A 23,996-nucleotide genomic window follows, 5' to 3' on the forward strand; every position below is an offset into this window, starting at 1 on the left:
ACGTAACAACAGGCAAGCCCCGCCCACCAGGAAAATCTCTGGCCCACAGTAAAAAGGCCTGGTCCTGCCTTTTAAGTCATTTCTACTTACTGTACCCTCTATTTTATTGTGTTATTACATTCTTTTACTGTAGCTTTATTATTCATTCATCATTTTATATTGTTGGAAGATGCTTTGAGCACTGTAACTATCCTGGTGGGGAGGGATATTATTTTCCTTAAATAAATATAAGCAGACAAATGTCCTCTGCTGGGCATACTTAGTTTGAAGCTTATGAAGCTGTGGGTTGTTTCCCTACTTTGGTTTGCTCTCTGTCGTGACATTATAGCCTGTATTTCTTTAGGGTTTCTATTCACATTACTGTTAAAATATGAAGCTGTTTATTTCTTGTTAGCTAGCAAACCAATGTCAAAATAGAAGCCTTTTAGCTCTGATGAGGTCCTTAAATATATCAGGGACTGATCCTGGAACTTCTATGCATCTCAGCCTCTGCACTTGCCTTCCTCAATGTGGTGCTTTGTGTAGGATTACAATTCCATAATTCCCAGACATGCATTGGCCATGATGACTGGGGATGGTTGCAATTCAACACATCCACAGAACCTCACCTTAGGGAAAATGGCACTGAGAGGCAGTGTGGTGCAGTAGTTAGAGGATCTAGCCTCCTTTCAGCCATGAAATTCATTGGGTGGCATTAGGCTGAATATCAGTGAATGGCCTAAACTACCTCACAGGATTGTTGTGAGCAATAAATGGAGATGAGGACAATTACGTGGGCAACCTTGGGTTCCTTGCTGGATAAAAGACAGGGTATAAGCATAAATTTATGGCAACTTTTCTTCTTAAAAAGGTTTTTGATAATCAGCTGAAACACAATTTCCACAGAAAACAATGCCGTTAAAATGGTGAGCTCTTTTACGAAAAGCTCTGGCATTCCTTTGTGACTGACAGTTCCCTTGTGTCCTTTCCACATTTTGCTAAATGGCAAGAACCTGTCTTTTGGTGTATTGGTGTTTCAGATAAGCCTCCAGTCTCTATTATTTTGCCTTGATTTCTATCTGCTGATGCTTTCTATTGATATTGTTACTGTGTTAACTGATGCTAGCAGTGGAGCCCAGCTTTCATTCTGTAAGCTGAATGCAGGTCAGTCAAAGAAGAGGGTTTTCCTTTTACCACTCCCTACAGTAGCCACAAGGGTCTGTTCCCGGAGTACGTGGGGATCCTTAGGAACAGTGTGGGATATAATGCTCAGGATGCAACTGGAGAGGAATGTTGGTAGCAATTATACCCTTTTTATGGGAACTATGGAAAAAATTAAAATCCAAATAATTTTTCTGTTGTTCCCCCCTTCCCCAAATATTAAGACAATCTTTTATTTCCTTCTTTGTAACTGAAACATTGTTTTTTGTTTATTAATGATTAAGTCACCTTGGACTACTTGTAGAAAGGTGGAGTATACATTTCCAAAAATAGATAAATCTGCAATGCTAACATTTTGATTCATGCAACAAACGATATGTAGATCACTGTTAATGCCCAATGATATGTCACAGTATGCCAAAATACATTCGTATTTGAAGTTAGAAGAATTCATTTTACATTTAATGGCCACGGAATGGTGGTAATAAATACAGCATATAAATATGTTTATTTGAAAAATAATAAATCAACCAAGAAATAGTAGCAAAACAAAATTATGGGTTTTTTCCCTTGGAAAGCAGTGTTACATGAAGTGCATATTTCTATAGGCATTTCTAGCTGGTTCTTACATGGATACTTACCATGGAGACTTGTCCCTAATATGAAGCCATTCAATACATAAAATGACATGCAATGGGTCATTCTCCTAATGTAATTAATACTGTGACAACTTGGCAATAAAGCTAGAGTAGAAAAGGGTCCCTTCAGGGAACTGCAGGTTTTAAGCTCCAAGGAAACTGTCAAAATTTTATATTATATATCTACAGCAACATATCAACATCCAAAGATTTCTGGAAGGCAACCACATTCAAAAGAGAAATGGTTAGCATAGAAACAGTACTCAAGTTACTGAAAAATGAAAAATTCTATCAAGCCTGAAATAAGTATCTCAAAGGTGTCTTCAAGTTTTTTCATCACACACACACACTTTTTAATTTTATGGTTTCATTCCGCAGGAAGACTTTCATACATAGGCAATGTATCTCTTGATAATTTTATCTCTTGATAATTTTATCTTGAGAGATGAATAACCTAATGGCTAGGTTCACACATAACCTTAACACATAGTATGACTGCTTAGTTCTGGGTTGATATGATGTGTTAAATATGGTTGCAGTAACAAACCATTATTTGTTAACCACAGACAACTAAAAAAAAGAACCTATTGTTTATTGTTAGTTATTAGTGGGGTTGCATGCAAACCAAGAACTGTGGTTTGTTCACCAGGTTACAGAAGCAGCAAGCAAGAACAGTCAACAATGAATGCACCCAGACACAACACTACAGTGCTGTAAAGGCCTTTGAGATACAGAAAGGGCACTGACAAAGGAGAAAACAACTCAGGACTGAGAAAACAAATAATGATTTGTTCATTCTTCTTCTGGGCAAACCATGGTTAAAGAAGCAAACTATTGGTTAGCAATACCCTTTTCGCCTACCAAATCAGGTAACAACTCTACACAATTCAGCAGATGCCAAGTATGTTTGTGAGGAACTCTGTTGATTACCAGTCTGAAACCCAAATCAGGCAGGAGTCATCTGCCCCCATTCTGTTATTCATGACATGATTTCAAGTGGGGGGAGGGCCATTTAATAAGAGGGGGAAACCAAATCCAATACATTTTGAGCAGCTATATTTCTCAGGGGATGCAGAGGAAGAACTTCATAGTTGAATAATGTATGTCAGCCTGTATCTGTAAGCCAGAGTTAATGTATTTACTTCACTTGTCTTGATCTCTCTCATTCTCTGACATTTGCAGCCAATACATAATTGTGTCTTATTTTATTCCAGATGTAAATTTCAGCCTCTTACCTCTTCCAAACCTCTAGTGCCTGTTCAATAAAACTTTGGTTATATCTGAGATATTTAAAGATATTGTCATTTTCACATTATTCCATGTGGGTCCCATCTACAAAAAAATATTCTGTGCCAGTTACAGATGTTGAATTTGGTTCCAGTCAGTTATAAAATGATTCCCATTTACATAACGCATTTAAAAACCAAACAGGATGATCTCAGTTTAGCATGAGCCCAAACAATGTACTGTTAGCTGAAAATTACAACCCACTTGAGAGCGCCAGGCTGATGACTTATTTTATATTGTTAATTCGTTTTATATTTTTACTGTATTATATTTTTATTGATGTTTTGTGAGCAGCCCCGAGGCTTCGGCGAATGGGGCGGCATAGAAATTTTCTAAATAAATAAATAAATGAATGAGTATTCATTTTGTTAGAGAATTAAGCTCAGCAGAGTGGTAAGTGCTCCATCATCAAATAATTCATAGCTCTCTGCCTCTCTAAAGCTAACAGCTCTGCAGCTGGCATGTTGGGAGCAGTTTCCGATGTGACAAAAAATGCAGATGACTAGATAGTGCTTTTTGGATGTCTGCAGCCAAGTCTAACAGTGAAGATGATATTCTGTTCACATATGCAGCTTTGGCATGTCACCCATTGAGGTTCTCCATCAGGTATTATGGTGGAAGCTGACCAAGCACAGTTGAAAGTCACTCCGGCATCTACTCGCTGGCACATCTTTTAATCTTATTTCCATATCTAAGTCATTGTACCACATCGGTGTAATTGGTAGGTAGAATTCTGCCCCAGTGAGAATTTTGACTGGAAAATTTAGTTGCCACTGAAGTGGAATGATTTCTAGATGCGTTTGTCTTGCTACATTCTGGTGGGCTGCACATCCATTCATAAAAAAACATAGTGATCCCAGGCTTGCACTAGCACTTGCCTCACAGAATGCATCTCTGCTTGCAGGGGGTCACTCACAGCATCCAGGGCACTGCAAATTGTCTACCTCTATCTTAGATCAACACAACACTATTTGTGCAAAGAAAAGAAAAGCCAAGCAAAAATAATGAAGGGGCTGCAGGGAGAAGGGATGTTTGACACCTTTTGTGCTCTTTCTAGCTGGGGAGGGGCATCAACTGGCCTCCAGGCAGGTAGCAGCAGTAGTGGCTGAACAAAGTAAAGAAAATGCTGTATTAGCTAGTCTAAGCTGCAACTGTGGGTTGTTTTAAATCACAATATTTTGCTTAATGTGAGAGGTACAGAGTTGGTCTCACTAGTACACTAATTGTGACTAGTGCTCCAGAACCTTTATTGGCTGTGTGTCTCCAAAGTGGGATCTGATTGCTCCAGCTCACTGCCTCTCTCATACAAAGGAAAATATTATGAGATAAAGTGCTACCCAGCTGTAGCCTAGACTCACATCTACTGTGTAGTAAGCCTTGCCTGGCCTGCTCTGGGCTTGTCTGGGAGGCTCTGACACCATAGCAACAACACTAACTCCTGCTGCCAGCAAGGGGACAAAAGACTTGCAAGGAGAAGACAGCAAGTGGTTCTCTTTCTTAACTCCCCCCCCCCAACTGCCATTTTCATCTGCCAATAGGTTTTTGCATGTATTACCGTTTTGCTCTAACAACCTATGGAACACACACATAAGGAAAGGTACCTATATGTTTCCTTCCTGCTGTAACGTGAAGTGGTGGGAAGTGAGCATTTAAATCTGTATCTTGCCCAAGGAACCAATCTGCCCCCCTCTTTGAACCAGCCCTGTTTCTAGGGCTAAATTTCTGTTTCTGGAGCCTCTAGTACCACCAAAATCATCTTATAGAACAGTACTTGTGGGGAAAGGCAGCTTTAGGAAAAGTAATCTCTATGGTAAATAATGTCTTTACCCCCAAAATTGCCTTTAAATGGAATTCTTTTACTATCCTAGTCTTTTTAAATATACTTTCAATTAAAAGGACAGGTTCCAATGTTACAGTCTTCTCTCAGGCAGGTTAGGCACAAACAACCGGGCAACTTTGATGTCAAACTCTACACCCCTTTTTAAGCAGCCCACATTACCATAAAACTCAGAAAGGAGCTTGTATCATGCAGTCCTAGAAAAGGTTGAGGATGCTTAGAGAAAGGCTGTAATGAAAACAATTTCAGACAAACAAAAGACATGAGAAAATGTTTAGTTCAAAGATAAAAATTGCCACTACCCCCAATTCAGAAGGGTGAAAAAAATAGGTAGAAAATGTACTCATCCTACCCCTCAACTGAGACAACTGGAACTAAAAATATGTTTGAGGGGTGAAGCCACCTCATGCTTTAAAAATTCTAGTCCAGCAACTGGCAACTTCCATAAGCCAGTATGGCCAGTGGTCAGGGTTTCTGGAAGTTATAGTCTAAAACTTCTGGAAGGCAATACGTTGCTTTGGAAGAATCCTCAGTTTGACTTGTGCATGTGCAAATCCCACACAAGGGAAATTCAGGTGGGTTCTGGCAAGCAGTGTTTGTGTCTCCCAATACATGTATTGTCTTGTACTTTTCAGGATGCAAAAATTCAGCACATCATCCACATATGACAAGATACTGGAAGCTGCCCCAGTTCACAGGCATTCTCTCCAGGTTAGATATCTTTTGATATTATGTGTCAGTGTATCCCTAGACAAGGGGGTAATTTTCTGAAGCACACAGTCATCTTTGGACATGAATGAGATATGACATCTTTAAGAACTGGATGATTAGTCAAAACATTTTTTAAGAAAAGGTTTTAAAAGTGGATTTTTTCAAAAAAGTTATAGCAGTTATCTGTTGACTAACACGGCAGAATCTTGGAATGAAAGAAAGACATCCACCAGCTTGGTTTTATGTTTATTGCATTTGTTATACCAATTTCTTTTAAATGGTGGCCTTTGGATCGAGCTGCTTTAGCAGACAAATGCAAACAGCTCCCATGGAGAGGAAGTGAAAAGACTGGGCATACAAACAATGCGGCTGCCATGTTCAAAGCACAAGGGAGACTTCACCATAGCACAAAATGCGGTCCTTAGGAAAATGGGATTCAGGCAATTTCGGTTTAAGATAACATCATTAAAAGCCGAACAGATTGTGCTCAGTCCCTGCTGTTTATAATTAACACATTCCTTCCAAATACTCCAGGGTCTCAGGTTAAGAGTCCTCTGCTCAGATCCATCCAGACCAACTAGAGTGTTTTCATCAGATCCCATGCTGAGCCAGCACCTGTTTTGGACAAATCCAATAGAGCCCAAAGTCTCCTCTCCCTGGATGGCTGAAGTAGATAAGCAACATGGCTTGCCTTAGTTGTCATCACAGCATATGTATGGACCTCACAAAAAGTCATACAAGTACTTTATTATGTCGAAGTTCACAGTCCTGCAAACAAACAACACAGTATGTCAGCACAGTTAAATATCTACTCCCCACTGGAAGTCACTACTTCATAAGGTACTCTTGTGAGCAAACTGATGCCTCAGAGGCAAATAACATTACTAAGCTTGACTCCTGCCTAATTCTTTAAATATGAAAGGTTAAATTACAGAGTCCCAGTTCACAAATTTACCTGCTGGCACTGCCAAGAAGTGGACAAAAAGGGTCACCTCTCCCCTGTGCAAAATTCATCTGAGAGGGTGCTCTGCATGCAGGCCTGTGTGCTGGCGTGGTTCTAGACCTGGCCATGCTCCTGGAGGGACAAGTGGCAGCTGCAGCCACAGTGCCTTTGCCTAGCTTTGGCTAGTGTACCAGTTTTGCATCTCCCAGGAGTTGGTGTATTAAACCGCAGTGATCAATGCCTAAATCATCTCCTGTTTTGGTTACAGCAGTGTATTCTAGGTGTGGCTGTCCTGAAGTGTTAAGAAACTGCAGCTAGTACAAAATGTGGCAGCTGGATTGCTTCCTGGTATGCACCTTGTAGATCATATAAAACCAGTCTTATGCCACTGGCTCCCAATTTGTTTCCTCACTCAATTCAAGCTGCTGGTTCTTATAGTTTAGGTTCTGAATATTAAAGGATTTCCTACCTGTTGCATGTCTGTTGGCCTGTTGCTGGTGCCAGGATAAATTAGGTTGGGGAAAAGGAATTAAGAGATGGTGGAGAAATTTGTTTACTCTGCATTTTTAAGCAAGTGGACCTAATTTGCACTTCTTGGTCAACGACTATACTAATTGGAATGCTATCAGCCTTTGGACTGCATGCTTCTTCGTATGTATTTTGTTCTTAAAAAATTGCATACAAAATGGTTATATTAAGGAAAGTTGTATACACAAATGCAAAAATAGAAAAATGTGTTACAAATGTGTATATTAGGGAAAATGGAATTTGATAATAAATGCACGTTTTCCTGAGGATCTTTTTTTAAATTCACAAATACTGTTTGGAATGGACTTATGATTTATTATCTGTGAAACTAACTCAGACCAGATACTGATTCATCCATCCCTACAAAGAACAGGGCCTTTTCTGTGCAGCACTGATGTCTCCCCTGCTTAGCTTTAGGGAGGCCTTAAGGACTTTAGACTATTTCCATAGGTTATAACGTTTTATTCTTCTCTCGAATTGGTTTAGAGATGATTTGTTCTTGATTGTTCTGTGTTTAAATGTTTCTATTGAGATGGACAGAAAGCTGCTGTATACCTACTTTAATCAATAAATAAAATATGCCCCAAATGTGATTGTTATATTGTTACTCCTCCCCACAATAAAGGAGAAAAAATTTCTGCTTTGTCTTCCTATGGAATACTCAGATCATGTGATACAATATTGGGGGTATACCAAGAGCAAGACTATATCCCCACTGCTGCACAACTTGGCTTAGCTGCATGTATGAATTGGATATGAGTTTTCCAGATGCACATTTTTCCAAAGATTTGAAGTTGTTCATTCTCAGCATTAAGCTGTAAAACAAATTTAGCTGAAGAATAAAAGGGTGTTGGGTATTTTTTAATGCCTAGTAAACATGGCACACAATTTGGAGATGCAAAGCAGCAATCTTGTCAGCTATTGAACATTCTGTCCATCTTCCAAACCACCTGTTTCAGCATTATGTATGGCACAACTCCTTCATCTGTACTAATTTGCAATCTGTGTCCTTCCACTCTTGACAATAGTTGACCCTTGCTTTTTAACTACATTTGAACAATGCAAGAATGCTCAATAGGACAGAAGATTTGAGAGTATTTTTTGTTCTTTGTTAGAATGAAGAACGATACATGGGGACCAGGGGAGACATCTTTTCCCTTCTTTCGAGAAGCATTACAATGAATACAAATAGCATTCCAACATAGATGTATTTTTCTTATATAAAAGGTTTCACCGCAAGATATGACAAAAATGAAACATTTTGTAGAAGAATGCCATACTGTGAAATGCAACTGAAGGTATAATTCTGAATTGGATCTCTTATTTGTCAGGGTACTTATTTCTAGCTCATACGTCATTTCCTAATTCCATATATTTATATAATCTCTGGGGAAGTATGATACAGAGTACATGAAAACTTGAGATATTTTGCAGCTCTGCAACCTGACATCATGCTCACAAAATATTCTTAAGTACTGCATTACATACAGTAAAAGATAAGTGCTGTGTCATATTTAATATGTTATGCCTTCATTAGAGAGATACAAGACTGAGTTCTCTGGAAAATATTAAGCTTACTAGATAAATACCACAATCAACGATTCAACTTAATAAGTATCCGGGAGAAGCTTTGTTCAGATATTTAGTTCTCTAACCTAGCCATTTGCACTGCTGTAGGAGAATTTTAAGTTTATAAAAGAAAAGAGAGTTGAGTCCACACAGAGACACAATTTTAATTACACCTGGGGCGACTTCATAAACATAAATTTGTTACCATTAATTTTTGTTCTCAAAGCCTTGGAGAAGGCATTCCTTAATCTCAGGGTGACAATCCCTTCTGGGGCTTATAGGTGGAGTCAAAGCTGCTTCTTCCAGGCAGAACAGTTAATCATTTTCAAAGTAGGACAAAAGAGGCCAGTGCCCTAAGCCACCAGGACCTTCTGTAGTACATCTAACAGCTACATCTGCGGAAGCAGCAGCATTATTTCTATGTTGTTATGTGTTGTCAGGTAGTCTCTGACTTATGATGACCCTATGGATGAATGCCCTGCAAAATGTCCTGTCCCTGATGGCCTTGCACAGCTCCTGTAAGGTGGCTGTTAATTTTATAATGCTTGGTAAAGGCATGAACAGATGCCCCAGTGGCAATGTCGATTATATGAAAATCCCCTTTAAATGCTGCAGAAGCAGCTGTTTCCCCAAAGGACTGGTCTCCTATTCCTCCTGGAGGCTGTGTATCCAGTGCCTGGAAGCTACTCCTTCAGTCAATGTGAGATAGTGGTTTTGACATCATTTGTCCCAAAAACCTAGGTTGGAAAGAGTCAGAAAGAAACTTTGACCTCCTAATGGCAGCAGTTCTGTCCAAATAAAATTAATGCCTGCTTTACATCCAGCCTGCCAGTTCTTATCAGTGAACAGGCCTGGGACAGAAAATGGGGAACAAAGATCTTGAGTCCTGTGCAACAAAGAATGAGACTTCAGGAAGAAAGGTCAGTTTGCAACACCTTATCCTCATGGATAATGTGTAACTGTGGATTTGCAGGCAGGACCCCCAGTTGGAAAATCCTGCAGGTCAAGGTAACCGCAACTAAAACCACTCTCTTAAGAGTGAGGATTTTCAAAGAACTAGATGCCATGGATTCAAATGGCTTGTCAGTGAGCAATGTAGGCACTCAATTGAGATTCCACATGGAAAAATGGTGCACTAAAGGAGACACTCCCTCACGAAACCTTAATGTGGGGATTAGATGAAAGAGATATGCTGCCATTGCATGTCCATATGCTAATCAAAGCTGTTGTTTGGTAATTAAGAATATTAGTACTCAAACTTCAAAATTCAGGCTTGCCTGAAGAAACTAAGACCTCCATAACCTCACTGAAAATTAGGCACCCATTAGCCCTGCTAATTCAGGAAGGACCTTCAAGTTGTATTGTAAATTTTGTTTGTAGATATTTGTCTGGATAAAAAGATCATTTGCAAAACTTCTGGTGAGTAGCTCAATAGTTCTAACCACTGAGTTTCAGCCTCTAGATTGCCATTTTGAAAAGCTCTGAATGAAAGTCTCTGCAGGGTAGATCTCTTTTAATAGATTGCCTACACAATTTCTGTTGAGACAAGCTGACAAAACAAAAAGGTTTTCAAGAAAACATGGTCTTCTTGGACAAAGAGGTGCAATAAGAATAATTTCCATGGATTTTCTGGATCACAGGGTGGGAAAGCACATAGGAGACCACCTGGCCAGGCATATTCCAATATATTTCCTCCTCCTGCTGTGGAACATTGAAATACGGAAAAGAAGCATGGTAGATGGGCAATTCCCTGGTGGCAAACAGATCCACCAGAGAGCTTCTAAACCTGAAGGATTCAGCTGCCACTTTGACTCCTGTATGGATGTACAACTGAGCCAATCTGCTCTCAAACAGGATAGATAATCTGTCTATACGGACTTTAGATGTATTTCTACCCAGACTATCTTTTGCCAAGCAATTCAGCAACAAGGACTAAGTCGCACACTATTTGTTCTTGTATGCCTTGCCTGTGGTTTTGTTCCCATCCCAACAGTGGATTTCTGAAGCATCTGTAAACTCTTGAAAAGCTAGGTAGACCACTTTCAGTTCTAGCTAGTTAATGCTCGTTAACATGTCCTTTTCTGGCTAGGTCCCCTGTGCAAACTTGTCATCAGATGGGTCCTTAATAAAAGGGTCAAGCATCCATTGTGATAGTCTTTTTCACCAGTAGGAGCTCTACTGACTGGCCCCATTTATATTTCATATATTCCAGCTACCAGAAAATTTGCCTCTTAAGTGATATTGGAATCTTTATCTCCTTGGGTGCTTGGGCAGGTATATGATACCAAAGAAGAAGTCAACAAACAGGAAAGCACAAAACTGTAAAGAAAGCAACTAGAGTTGGAGTTTAAGAACTGTAGTTCAGCTCAACTGTTTAGTCCAGCAGGCAGATCCAGTCTGAGGTGAGGCTTGCTTCTGTTCCCATGAAGAAGCAACTTTAGGCTCTATCTACAAGCTCCAAAAGGAGGTGACATCCTGAGGTTAGGAAATGGCCTTTGTAAGGTTCTGGAGAACTTTAATTTTTTTTACAAAGTAAAAATTATAGATTTTTTAAAGAAATTCAGAGATTAAAAATCAAAATGCCCATAAATAATTGAAGGAGAATTATCTTGGTCATTACCAGTCTTGAAGTAGGTTGCAGCCTTATGGGCTCTGTAATACTTCACGATAGTTGCACACTTTATTATTTACATCACTGCAGAAAACAACTTTAAATAAGTGCAAAAATAATTTACATATGGAGCTGAACTCTCCATGAAATTGAAGAGACAAATCATTCCTGTGGGGAGAGCTTTGTTTGTATACATCAGAGCTTCCGTATCTGTGGCCTCCAAGACCTCAACTGCAAATTTATCACAGAAAAATACATCCATTCCAAACATATGGTTTATACATAATGCATGCACATTACTTGATTAAATCAATTAGATCTTTAAATCAACTCCATTGAAAAGTGCTATGTCGGAGGTGTTTCGAGGTGATACAGAAAGTCTGTATATCATGTCTGATTTCTGATGGTTCATTCACACATGAAAGTAGATCTTTGAAGGCTTAAGTGTGAAAGTCTTTTTTATTTTAATGTTATGCAATGCACAATCTTACCCAATACATGAATTTACTGGGCATGAGTAGATCTGTAATATTTAAACCAGGATGCAACTCAACATCAACTATCAAATGATGAGTACACACAAGTGAAGCGGTTCTTAGGGAGCTGGAAATTCATCTATGGACAATTTCACTCAGACTGAGATATTTGTATAATTTATCTGTTAAATGTTTATCCTTCTTTATCTCCAAGAAGCCCAAGGCATGGTCCTCCTCATCTAGGCTTAGAGTCAGTGACTGCCCCAAAATCACCCAGTGAGCTTCATAGCTGAGTGGGTTTTATTACATGACACGAGCTATATTTTTCTAAACCAACTGCTGAGACCCTTCTTTCTCAAGCAGGGGGAAACTGAACATGGAGTGATGCTTTACTGAAAGCTTTATTACAATGGAACTATTAATTTTTAACCCTCACTCCACACAGAGCAGCTGTGCTGTTTTATTCTGATTTGATGATGCAATTTCTATTATATCATTATGAATTACTAGTGTACATTTTTCATTTCTTTAAAAAAAGTCACTGGCACAAATGATTGTTATGATTCAAAAAGGTTTACATTTTCTCCTTCTAGAACAAGTGAAAATCCCACCACAGACTAAGGACAATCCAAGGAGATTCCAACTTAATAAAATATCTCTTGAAGTACCCAAGGGATGTAAGGTAAATGCAATTTGTGACTAATTTACTTTTGGGAGAAGGTGCCTAAATATTTAACAAAATGTTTCTGAAATCCTTTGGGCTTTTGATTTTAAAAACTGATTCTCAAAGTAATAAAAAGCATATTAGAAAGGAGATATTCTAGCAGTCTGATTAGACATTATGCAAATTGTCTTCTATTGTTTACCTCAAAGTCCAAGACAGTGATGAACTCAAAACCTAATATAAATCTGGTGATTTTTCTCTGTAGTTTTTGCCATGTTTACTTGAGCTAACTCTGAGTGATGCTGATGAATTAACCATTTCAAGGAGGAAACAAACAGAGGACAACAAACCATGCTCTTGCCTAAATGTTTCCTAAGCTTTGAGAAGCATAGAAATACTGTATGGATTGTAAGAGAAGAGGTTTCCCTCTCCACTGAAAAAATACAGACTTATAAATAAAATCTTGAAAAAATAAACTGATTTCCCAGAGATTTCAAGATTAAAATCTAAACTGTAAAATCTACCAGCTATCAATAAATGATAAAAAGGAAACAAAAAGAAAAAATGCAATCTTCCTACACTAACTTGATTGTTTCATTGTTTTGTCTAAGAAGTTTATGAATTTATTTTATCTTTAATATATCCCTGATTTGTAAATAAAACTTTTTAAAAGAAAAATAAAATCTTGTGCATTAAAGCTATAAATGACTAAGGGGTGCAGACAGGCAACTACTTGAAAGGCATGCATTTATGTTGCTCTATGCATGTATACATCTGAAAATACTGTGATGAACATATGTTATCCTATGGATAGTGATGTGTAATTGGTTGCAGCTCCCTGTGAAGCACAGGTGGGTTTGATACTGAGTAATGTGTGAAATGGCTTTTAATCCATAGCTCAGGAGGAGAAAATGTTCTTTTGTTTCACATCTCACAAGTGAGATGTTTCATATGCTTGCACAGAATCTGTATTAAAGCTCAAGTCCTCACTTGCAAATACAGTGAAGTCCAAGTCTGTAAGCTGTTTTTGTTCATATTCACTCCCCTGCCTTTTCTTCCTCTGTCAGACCCCTCCCCACCTGCACCTTCCAAATCTAGACTTTAAGCTCATTAAGGCAGCAAACTGCCCTTTCTTTTTATGCCATTTGGTAAAAAACCATGCTGTTATAGTGCTGTATGCATAAGCAAGTAAACAAACAGATGACATTATTAACAGATCCTCTTGGACAGGGATCCACAACCTGTAAACTTTCAAATCAGACACTGTCCAGCAGCCACCCATGTCATGACACTACGCAGGTACAGTACCACTTCACACATAGTGGCAATCTATGGGTTGTTAATCTATGGGTTACTGGGGTCACAGACAACCAAGTGAGCATGTTGCCTCCTGTTCACTCACATTTTCCACCCTGCATTTTGTTTAACCAATAACCCAGCATGCTCCTGGGCTGTTTGCTGGAATGTCCAAAACTGACACATTGGGCTGTTGGGAGAGATAAAGCCTTAAACCTATGGTTAAAGTTAAACCCATGGTCATGTTCTTAGGTTAAAACTCTAGGTTGTTGCTCCTTTAACTGGGATCCCACATCATAAGAAATTATCCAGGAAGAAGCATTTCCTGAACTGTTTTGTAATTGGATATAAAATGATACCAGCTCCTTCATGCATGCTACTGGCCAATTATGGGTTAATTGTTTGTTACATGTAAACCAGAAACACTTATGCCTCCTGTGGGTTTGTCAAGCAGCATAACTGTTGGACTATATTTGTTTGAGAGGTCACACAATGGGTATGGATATTACTGAAATACAGCTTGACCTCTCTTTTTCATTTCTATAAAAGAACTTCAGAATTTTTTGTTATAAAGTGGCACTGAAATGACATAAATAAATATATAACTTTGTAGCCACCTTTTATTCATATTGGTCATCCTAGGATACACTTCCAGGAACAGCTTGAAATGAAGAAATGACTGTCAGCTACAATACTTTAGTTGATATTTAGATGTCATTTTCCCCATTGTAAGAGTTTGTGAATATAGCACCAGGAAGTGTTAATACGACTTACCTTGAAATAGCTCTGATGAAATCTAGATTGACGTTGCACTTGTATCTTGGCCCATTAAGCTGGTCATCATGGCCTACCAAGGTTAACAGCTGAAGAGTCACAAGGGAAGTGATCTAAAGAAAGAGAAGAAAATTCACTCATTTTACCTTCATCAAGTCAACTATCATGGCACAGTGCATATGATCACTTTCTTAATTAGCCTGTTTTATATACTGCCTTTCAGTTGCTCAGATGCAAACAAAGTCTTAAGAATGAAAATGAGACAGTTGTTCAATAAGCATAAACCACAACAAACTGAAACTAGCAATAAAATACAGCACAGGTGGCCAACCTGCAGCCTGAGTGCCACAAGTGGGAGCTTGCAGTAGGCTTAGGCCAGAGTAGAAGCACCCATTGGCCTGTCTATTGCACAAGTAATTCCTGCACATGCCAAACTACCTTTCCAACAGTGTAACCATATGTGCTCCACGATTTTAAACTAGACATGAAGCCACAGCAAGTCACAGTGGACTGTGTACTACTGGTTGTGCAGGCTGAGGCCAATGGAGGCTGAAGTCCAAAATTTCTGGAGGGCACCAGGTGGGGGAAGTTGGCTATCTAGTATCAGCCCAGTGGGCCTTTCCAACATCCTATCGTTATAAAACCTGAAAAGTCTATCTGTTATAAACTAAACTGTTCAAGATACCCTTACCAAAAGAGAGATGCTATGCATAATATAAGTCTGAGTAATAACATTTTAAAATTGTTTTGCTGTAGACATCTTAGTTACTCAGGTTTACAAAACAACTATGTTGAGAACACAATTGATGCTTTATTTTGAGCAATGTAGAAAAGGAAAATAGAAGGAAATGGATCCAGATTTGCCATTCAGAAATTATTTTCACTATAATTTTTTCTTCTACACCTTCCACATTGTGTTGGGTGTGTGCATGTATGTGTGTGTGTATATATATAATACACCCTCTAAGTTAGGGCAGAAAATTGTTCTTCATTCACTCAGGCTCTTATTCAGTCAACGATGAAGCATAATGGAGTAATCTGTTATTACAACTGCTCTTTTACACCCCAGTGCACCATTATTGGCTAATCATTTTTGCAGGATACGCTTGCAGCTGGCCTCTTACACTCAGAGACTACCAATGAAAATAGGTCATATTCCACAGCGGGAATGGCATGAGGCTCATAAAAGCTCCCAGCAAACATACCAGCTCAGATGACTTGGAGTTGGACCCATCTAAATATTATGGAGGATGCAGAATTCAAAAATGACCTTGCCACTGCATTACAAATGTGCCAGCTACTGCATTAACAAAAAATAGTGATCAATTTCCTCTTCTTTTCCCAAAATGCGGTAAAATGGAACAGAAGGTCAGTATTGTAAAATTGCTCTCTAAATCTTCAGGCTATAAATCTAAAATGGTGTCAACCTAGATATGAAATTTCTGATTAATGTGTGAAGAATAACATGCTAGAGAAGATATAAAAGCTTTGGTTGTCATTTAAAGACAAGACAAGGTTGCTTATCTGGGTAACCTGCAGTCCTAGCCACCAGGTTTCATTTTCATAATTCTGCAACAATAAAACTCAAAGTAATTCACAAAGAAAGAATAACTGTTGGTTCTCTCTCTCTCTCTCTCTCTCTCTCTCTCTCACACACACACACACACACACACACAGAAGCATGCAGATTCATAGAACAAACCAACTTTCTCCATTTGAGCAAAACTGCTAGGATCCTAAATATGCTAGAATTTATGAAACATCTATGAAATGCAGCAGACTTTAAAACAAACAAAAATTAAATTCAATTAATGCCATGGATAGCCAATAGATGTATGGGGTAGAATCCACACAAAATTCTATCTTGGATTCATTAGATGAGGGAAATCCTGACTACAAAAATAAACACAGGACTTCCCATTTCAGTTGTGACCCTCACGAGAAGGAGCAAGAGTCAGACAGAAAGAGGGGGAGTAGGAGTATGAGGTTCCACATGAAATGTGTCTTAAATATAATCCTGGGCATTGTGACTGGACAGCCTCTTCCTCAGTACTTTCAAGAAATATTGCATCACTTTTTACTGGCTAGTATATAGTACCGTATATACTAGCATATAAGGTGACTTACGTATAAGACGAGGTCAATATTTTGGGCTGTTTTTCTGGTGTATATGATAACCCCCAATTTTTACTTTTCTATTTTTGGTTTCGGAGGGGGGGTTATACACCATTATGTATGGGTATTTGTCATCTGGAAGCTTGTAAACAGATACCTGTGTGGAGAAGGCTGCCCTTCCCGTCAAGGGCAGGCAGTGGACTTGGGACTGAGTGTGCAGCCACATGCAAGGCTCATGATGCCAACGACAAACTATGGTAAGAGAAATTTTTCACCTGGCATGTAGAACATACCCTGATTTCTGTTTCGCTAGTTTTGGTTTCAAGGGTAATCTTATATGTCAGTATATATGGTAAGCAAATATAAGCAGAGACCTGCAAAAAAATGTTGCTGTATATCATTATCTCTTAGCAGGAGCACTTTTGCTTGTAGCTTCAGCCAGTCTTCTACAGTGCTGCTTTGGGCTCATGGTGTTAAGGATAACATTTCAGGAGAGGGAGGAAAGGGAAGTGATTTATTATATAGCAGGCTGAGGAAATTTCTAGTCAGTGGAAAAGGAAAAAAGGCGTGCATTCTTGAAAGATCTTCCTATAGTGGAGAGGACAGTCTTTTAAGCAGGTGACCTTATTTCAAGTTCAGAGGCAGATCCTTTCTTGGTTGGCTGGCTGCCAAAACACCTCCATGCCTATCTTTATTTTTTTTTTAAAGTTGAGCTGTGGTGTCCAGGTGCTTTCCTCCTTTGTATTCTCTGGGGCAGCTGCTGCTGCTGCACTGGGAATGTTCTTTCTCAATGTGACAGATCCATTTTTTAAACTATGCATGGTCATGTGCAGAGCCCTGAAAGGCTTTCCAAGGCTGCTCAACTGTGGGACATGCCTGGTGTCTTGAGGCACTCCAAATAAACTAACTTACCAACTAGCTAACTAATTCATGAAATTTACTCAGAGTCTGTGCTATCCGATTGGGGGAGACCCCTTTGCTCCACAAAGGAGGGGCTCTTTTGTAAGATGGGTTGTTGCCCATCAGGACAATGCTGGGTGGCTCAATGAGTCAAACCAGCCAATCCGTAAGTGAGAACGAAAGTGGGAAAAGGAAAGATGAACAAGTAAGGAGAGAGGAAAAACAGTGTGTCTGAGCATTCATGCTTGTTTGCTCAGAATTTCTATGTTTAGTTTGAGGAACCAGCTGAATCCAATTCTGATATGTAAGCTTCATTAAATAGGGAGTAGTGGGGATGGAGAACTATGTATTACTTTTGTTACTTCTATTACTAATACTATTCTTCTACAACTTCCTCTGCTTTAAGTTTGTAGTCTGCCACAAATTGGTTTCTGTGTTGTTAGATACTCTGTGTGTATATAAAATGGGGGGGGGAGGTTGATAGTAGGGCAGGGGTCTCAAATTCAACTTACCTGGGGGCCGCTGGAAGTAGAGTCTGGGTGAGGCTGGGCCACATCAAGTATTCCACCACCGTGGGGGTGGTGGGCCGCTCATCCCACGGCTGGCCCAGGCGCCGCCGGCGCTTTAAAGGCCACAGGGCCCCTCCCCCGCGCCCCGCCCGTCCCGGCAACTGGCCCACGGGCTGCAAGTTTGAGACCCCTGTAGTAGAGTGATCCTTTGTAGGTCTACCCAATCTCAATACATTCAATGGGATTTATTCCCATGTAAATATCCATAGGACTGAAACTGTTAAGAAAAGGGGCAGATGCATCTTTCAGGGTAAATGCTGTGTGTGTATTTCTGTGTGTGTGTTTCTTTCTGTGCAAACACGTTTTAATTTGTATGTGTGTTTGCATGTGCACGAATGCCTTGGATGTTTTGTATTGCTTGTATTGTCTGATACTCCACTACCACCCATGAACAAAATTGGCATTCATGATTTCCAAAAATGTGTAATCTACTCCCTTCTTTGTGTGATGTAGAATTATCTTTATTGCATTTACTTATATATTACATTTATATCCCACCAGTTACCTTCATGGCCAAGTGGACAGTAGAACCTGGATCTTCCAGTTCAAATAATTTCAAAAACCAAACAATCAATCACTACACACTGGCTCTAACCACATGATTGATACTGATACTGAAATTTTAAGTGTGGCTTCATGGGAATGCTTTTGTGTAGATTATTAGAACTATTGTAGCAATTACTGTTACAACAGGCAAAAGATTCATTTTGAATGTTGTGCCTGATTATGTGTTCTGTTACAACTGCAAGTGCTCTACAGCTGTTACACCTCTGTTGCTGGGAGGAAGACCAGAGTCATTATGGTGTAGTAGTCCAGGATTCTTATCTAACTATTGGGTTGGTTTTTTTGTATTTTTGATTTTGGGGAAATGGACTAGTGGGGGGATAGTACTGTGAAGACTTCAATAAAAAGAAGGCTATTGACCTTAATTTTCTATGTTAAGGATACAATCCTATGCACACCTAGACGGATTTAAAAGTCCCACAGTACCAGCACTCATTAGCCAGCCATTCTGGGAAGAGCATGCTGGGAGTAGTAGGTTTTTATGTTGAGACAGGCATAGGACTGGCTCTTACACTGACTTCTGACTTTATGGTTTATTACACACAGTATAAAACCCTAACAATCGCCACAGCATGCCATGCATCTCATGAAATGCGCTGCACTCCACAAAAACTTGTACCAGGATAAATTAGAGTTTTTAAGAGAATTGCTACTAATAAAATGTCTTTGAGCTGATGTTCCTGCCAAAGATAGAAGCATATAGATGGGACATATGAGAAGCAAGAAGAATTGATACAAATGTTGTCTATTTACTTATCTATCTCGTAATACAAGATATGAGAGTTTGTCAGTTTTCTAAGGGTCTGTACAAGGTAAATATTGGCCTGCATTTCAAAATGCTTGTCTCTAGTGGATACACATGAATATGTGCACCCAGTAATACAATACAAAGAAGGCTATTTTGATGATGTGTAAGAAATTTGGTTTGGGGGTAGGAATCCATCAGATATTCCTGCCTAAGTTCCATGGACTCCAGCCAGCTTTCGGTTTGACCCAATCCCAATTTTTGCTGAGCATCTGTGTGTGCATCTGGCAGGAAGTGAATCCATGCAAGGCCTGTTTGAGCACATGTTGCCCACTGTCCATGCACCCACAAGTGAGGTAATCCATACTTTGTGCAAGAGCAAGTAGTTCAGTGTAAAGCAGAGGTCCACTAGCATTTCTGAGTGTTCATGGACTTGATGTCACCTTGGCTTTCTTTCTAAGCCAGGGCTGAGCACAGGAAAAATGACCAGTACACACTGAAGAGCCTGATTCTGGCTGAATATTCACATCCCAAAACCATTTTACATGCTATTTAGGCATATTAGATCATCAAAATACTTTTTTCTAACATTATTCCCTTTATTTTATTACATTTATGTGCTGCCTTTCAAGAAAGTGACACCATCAGTAGCCATGACCTTTTAACTCCGCTCCTTCTCAAGTATGTGCAGGCAGGGCACCATTTAAAGACAGGGGAGAACATGTGAGAAAATGAGAACAAGACAGGGGAGAACGTGTGAGAAAATGAGTTGGATCAGGTGAAACACAGATAAAAACTTTGTACTATATTTGGAAACTGATAAATACTATGTCAAATTAATTGTCCTCCTTAGTAGAGGGGACACAAACCTCAAAGGGCTTCTTGTTATTGTTAAAAGAGCTTCCTTTTTTTCTTTGTGCCATATCTTACATTTATAATATTTCATTGTCACTAATAGTGTAAACATCTGACAAGGACTTAAACACACCAAGAAAAAATGGTATAACTTTGGATTAAAAAAGAACTATAGCTAAGTATAATAAAATATAAAAAGTGTGTGTCAATATATTATAGACACATATCCATCATATTCCTGAAGTGTAAGAAGAAATGAGTTTGAGATGAATAAATAGTTGGGTTGAAGCACTGGCAAAGGCTTACAGAGTAAATGGTTGCTGTTGAACTTTCACTTGTGAATGTAATCCATATAAATTGCTAGGAAGAAAATGATAGCTTAAAAAGTAATAAATTCTAATACTGTCTGCTCAGAAATTCTGTATTATTCGATTGAACAGGTGAACAGGTAAAAAAGTCTGTTTTGATATAAAAGGAACACAATCAGATAAACACCTTTAAAAATGTAGAAATCATGGTTTAAAGTCTTGGCTGTTTCCTGATTTGGATGGAATAGGAAGGCTATGGTTAAAGATTTCTTAGCTTATTACAGGTCAAGGAGGAGATGTGAAAACAGTTTGTGCAGGCAAAATGATCATGGATATCAAGACACAAAGCTAGTGTATAAATCATACTTCGCCATTCTGTCTGAATTCACAAACCAATGACACAACAGTTACTTCCACTGCTCTCTCACAAAAGCTACTGCCCATGGAAATGGCAGCGGTTCCACTTTTAGCGACTGCAGCATCACAGAGTGCATGAAGCAAAGTGCAAAGTGCAGAATGGATAGGAAATGGAAGGAGACAAGCAGCACATATCTGTGGCATACCTGTGGTACATTTGGAGGCTCATGGTTTAGGTTCCAAACATGGTTCAGCAAATGGTTTGGCATGATGCTTGCACTGAGTCATGATGAAATGCCAATTATGGGAATTAGCAGGGCCCAGTGAACAATACTGGATACGAGTCTCAGTTGAAGTAATGTATGTCTTGGGTAGAAGTGAAAATGTCACTTTTCATCTTTAGTTCTTTAATATATATGTGCACTTATCTATCATATTTAAATTCCAAGGACCTCAGAATAGTACTGCAGCTAAAATCCTGCTGGTTGTTACCCTCAAGGAAACAAAAGGAAATACGAGACTGGCAAACTCACAAGGAAGCTATATATAACTTACATGAGGAATGACTCATGCTTGGAAAGCCTAAACAGAAAGGTGTACTTTAATAAGGACAGAGAATCTGTCTAAAGGTTAATCCCCCCCCCACCCACCAGAGAGGTCTACTGTTTATTTTTGTAAGGCATTATGGTTGTAAGGACTAGGACACACAGGGTAGTCATAAAAGACTAGCTACACTCACAAAATCTTCCATGGATAAATTCACAAACCCAGAACAAAGCATGCTACTGGCAGAAAGCAGGAATAAATGAGGTGGATAGAACCAATGATGCTGCAGAGGGCACAGCTCCAGATTATGCAAGTTATGTAAATGAAGGCATCTCACAGAAAAGGACAAAGACTGAATACCCCAGAAAAGGCAGTTTTGGGAACCACAATTTACCACCACGAAACAGTGAGCGACTAAGCCAAGAATCTGGAAATCTCTATGGCTTGTACACTACTGTTCGTACTACTAGTCACATGTCTATTTCAAAAAGGTTATACTATTTTAAAGCCTAACTTATGGCCTATTTGCTGAAATACGTTGTATTATGAAAATCACCTTTCCAGTGTTTGAGTCACTTTCTTAAAGTCATCTTCTTAACAGAGTAATCCATACACAGCTTTCTCTGTTCTTTAAAAAGAAGCCCAACATTAAGTAATTTTGGCTGCACTTGTTCAAAACCCACTGCTGCTGGTACTTAAATTCATACAGATGTTAAAACCACTAGTATGTAACAGAAAGCATTTTGAAAACCAGATGTCATTTTGAAAACACATTTCAGACAAAGTGTGCAGAACTAGCCTCATGGAATTAAATTCAATGACGCTTGCACAAATTTTGCTGGCATAAAAAGTCATTTAAGCAGTTTGCAGCAAAGCAAACCTATGCTGACAGAAGGAAATAAGGCGGGGGGAAAGGATAGACTATTTCTTTAAAACAAAAAGACGTTATTCAAATTCCAATTTAATAATCTTTGATGACGGACTCCAGAGATTAAGAAATAGTGTAATGAGTAAAAGCCCATATGCGTAATGAAAAGAGACTGCAAAGAACTACCTTATGCAAAGGATGCATTCTGTCAGCAAAAATAAGCTTTAAAATGATATGGAATTTTAGGTCCTGTGTAATTTCTATGTAATTAAGTAACTTGCATACCTAAATTGATGCATACTAATTTGGCTAGTCAGAGAAAATACATCATCTGAATGCCAATGTAAAATGTCTATTCCCTCTTCCCAAAAATGTGTCATAGGAAGTAGATTTATCCAGCATAGCCATGGATGCTGATAGTTGTAGTCCAACAAAATCAGGATGCCATAATGCCTTACAACAAATTCCCTGCCCCTACTCTATACTGGGTGGCTGAGAGGCAGAAGGAACAAACCATCCCCAAGGAAGAAAATAATATAGCTTTCTCTCTACTCACAAGTGCCTAAGAGGGGTCAAGGAGAAAAAAGGATGTTTTTAACACACATACCAATATCCCCAGGGTGCATGAATATTGAGCGGCCACATAATATGGCTGACTGCAGTAGGAGTTAGGGATGGACTATCCCTTTTCTTTCTGAAACATCCTTCCTTCTTTCTTACCTTATCTCTTTCTCCGCCTGTGCCCTCTTCCTTCTCTTTCCCCTACCCTCAATGCTGAAAATTCTGCTGCCCAGCATGGCAATTGGGCAGAAGGGGAGAAAGCTCCCAGTTTTTTCTAAGACCTACTATTATTTTGTGGAGGGGTAGGGGTGGGCAGAGGGTAGAAGAATATGGGAAACAGAGAGTTAACCATTCATCTCTTTATTCTCTCTTGTACTAAAGCCACCAGCATGAAGAAAAGCAGTGCTAAAGTTTCATTCATTTTTGATCATTATTAATTTAATCTCCCTGTTCACTTATTAATGGACCTTACTCTTGCCACACTATATATTCACTCACTGAACAGACCTCACTGAGGTCTGTTTTCACAATGTCTTGAAGGAGCTAGCATTAATTCATCTGGATTCATCTTCTGCACCTGCTTACATATTCTAAATGATTCAGATTAAGTTTATATATTTGTATTGAATGCGTCACTTAACTCCATCCATCCGTCACTCACAATGGTCTCCCATCTAGATGACTGATCAAGCATATGCTTGTTTATCTTTAATTCTGAAGCAGTACAGCTATGCCAGCTTTCCAAACATATTGCCCTCCAGATATTTTAAGCTACAATTTGCAAGGTTCCTGTCCATTGGGTATATTGGCTAGGTTTGATGGGAGATGGCCACAATTTCCAGAAAATACTGAGTTCAGGAAGCCTGGTCTACACCATACACTAAGACATGTATCTGTATTTTTCTGTGGCTTTATCTTTTCAAAATGGAGTGCAAACATTGCAGTCCATCATAAAAAGTCATTGGATCCATTCACATATGCCTGTTTTCACTATGTAGCGAGACCTCATGACAACATGGCAATCTCTTCATGTGAATGATGCAGAACAATGAGGTGGTCTTGGTAATTCCACTGTTTGCTGTGGAGATAGTGTAAGATAAACCTGCAAGTGCAGAAATGCTGCTGGTGGTCTCT

At 39.1% G+C, this 23,996-nt stretch overlaps 1 protein-coding gene across 4 annotated transcripts in view; it reads right to left on the minus strand.

Annotated features, from left to right (window-relative positions):
• Positions 1-5,847: 5,847 nt before the first annotated feature.
• ORC5 (origin recognition complex subunit 5) overlaps positions 5,848-23,996 on the minus strand; it is a 92,515-nt gene continuing 74,366 nt past the window's right edge. For all 4 annotated transcript variants that reach the window (XM_044423390.1, XM_044423393.1, XM_044423389.1 and 1 more), the window contains 2 exons: positions 14,475-14,587; positions 5,848-6,381 (listed from right to left, as the gene is read on the minus strand). In XM_044423390.1, coding sequence (XP_044279325.1) covers positions 6,336-6,381; positions 14,475-14,587 — 159 coding nt within the window. In that variant the 3' untranslated portion in view covers positions 5,848-6,335. The remainder of the gene's footprint in view (positions 6,382-14,474; positions 14,588-23,996) is intronic.

Source organism: Varanus komodoensis, unplaced genomic scaffold (genome assembly GCF_004798865.1).
Source record: "Varanus komodoensis strain SLA01 unplaced genomic scaffold, ASM479886v1 scaffold13_3, whole genome shotgun sequence".
Lineage (NCBI taxonomy): Eukaryota > Metazoa > Chordata > Lepidosauria > Squamata > Varanidae > Varanus > Varanus komodoensis.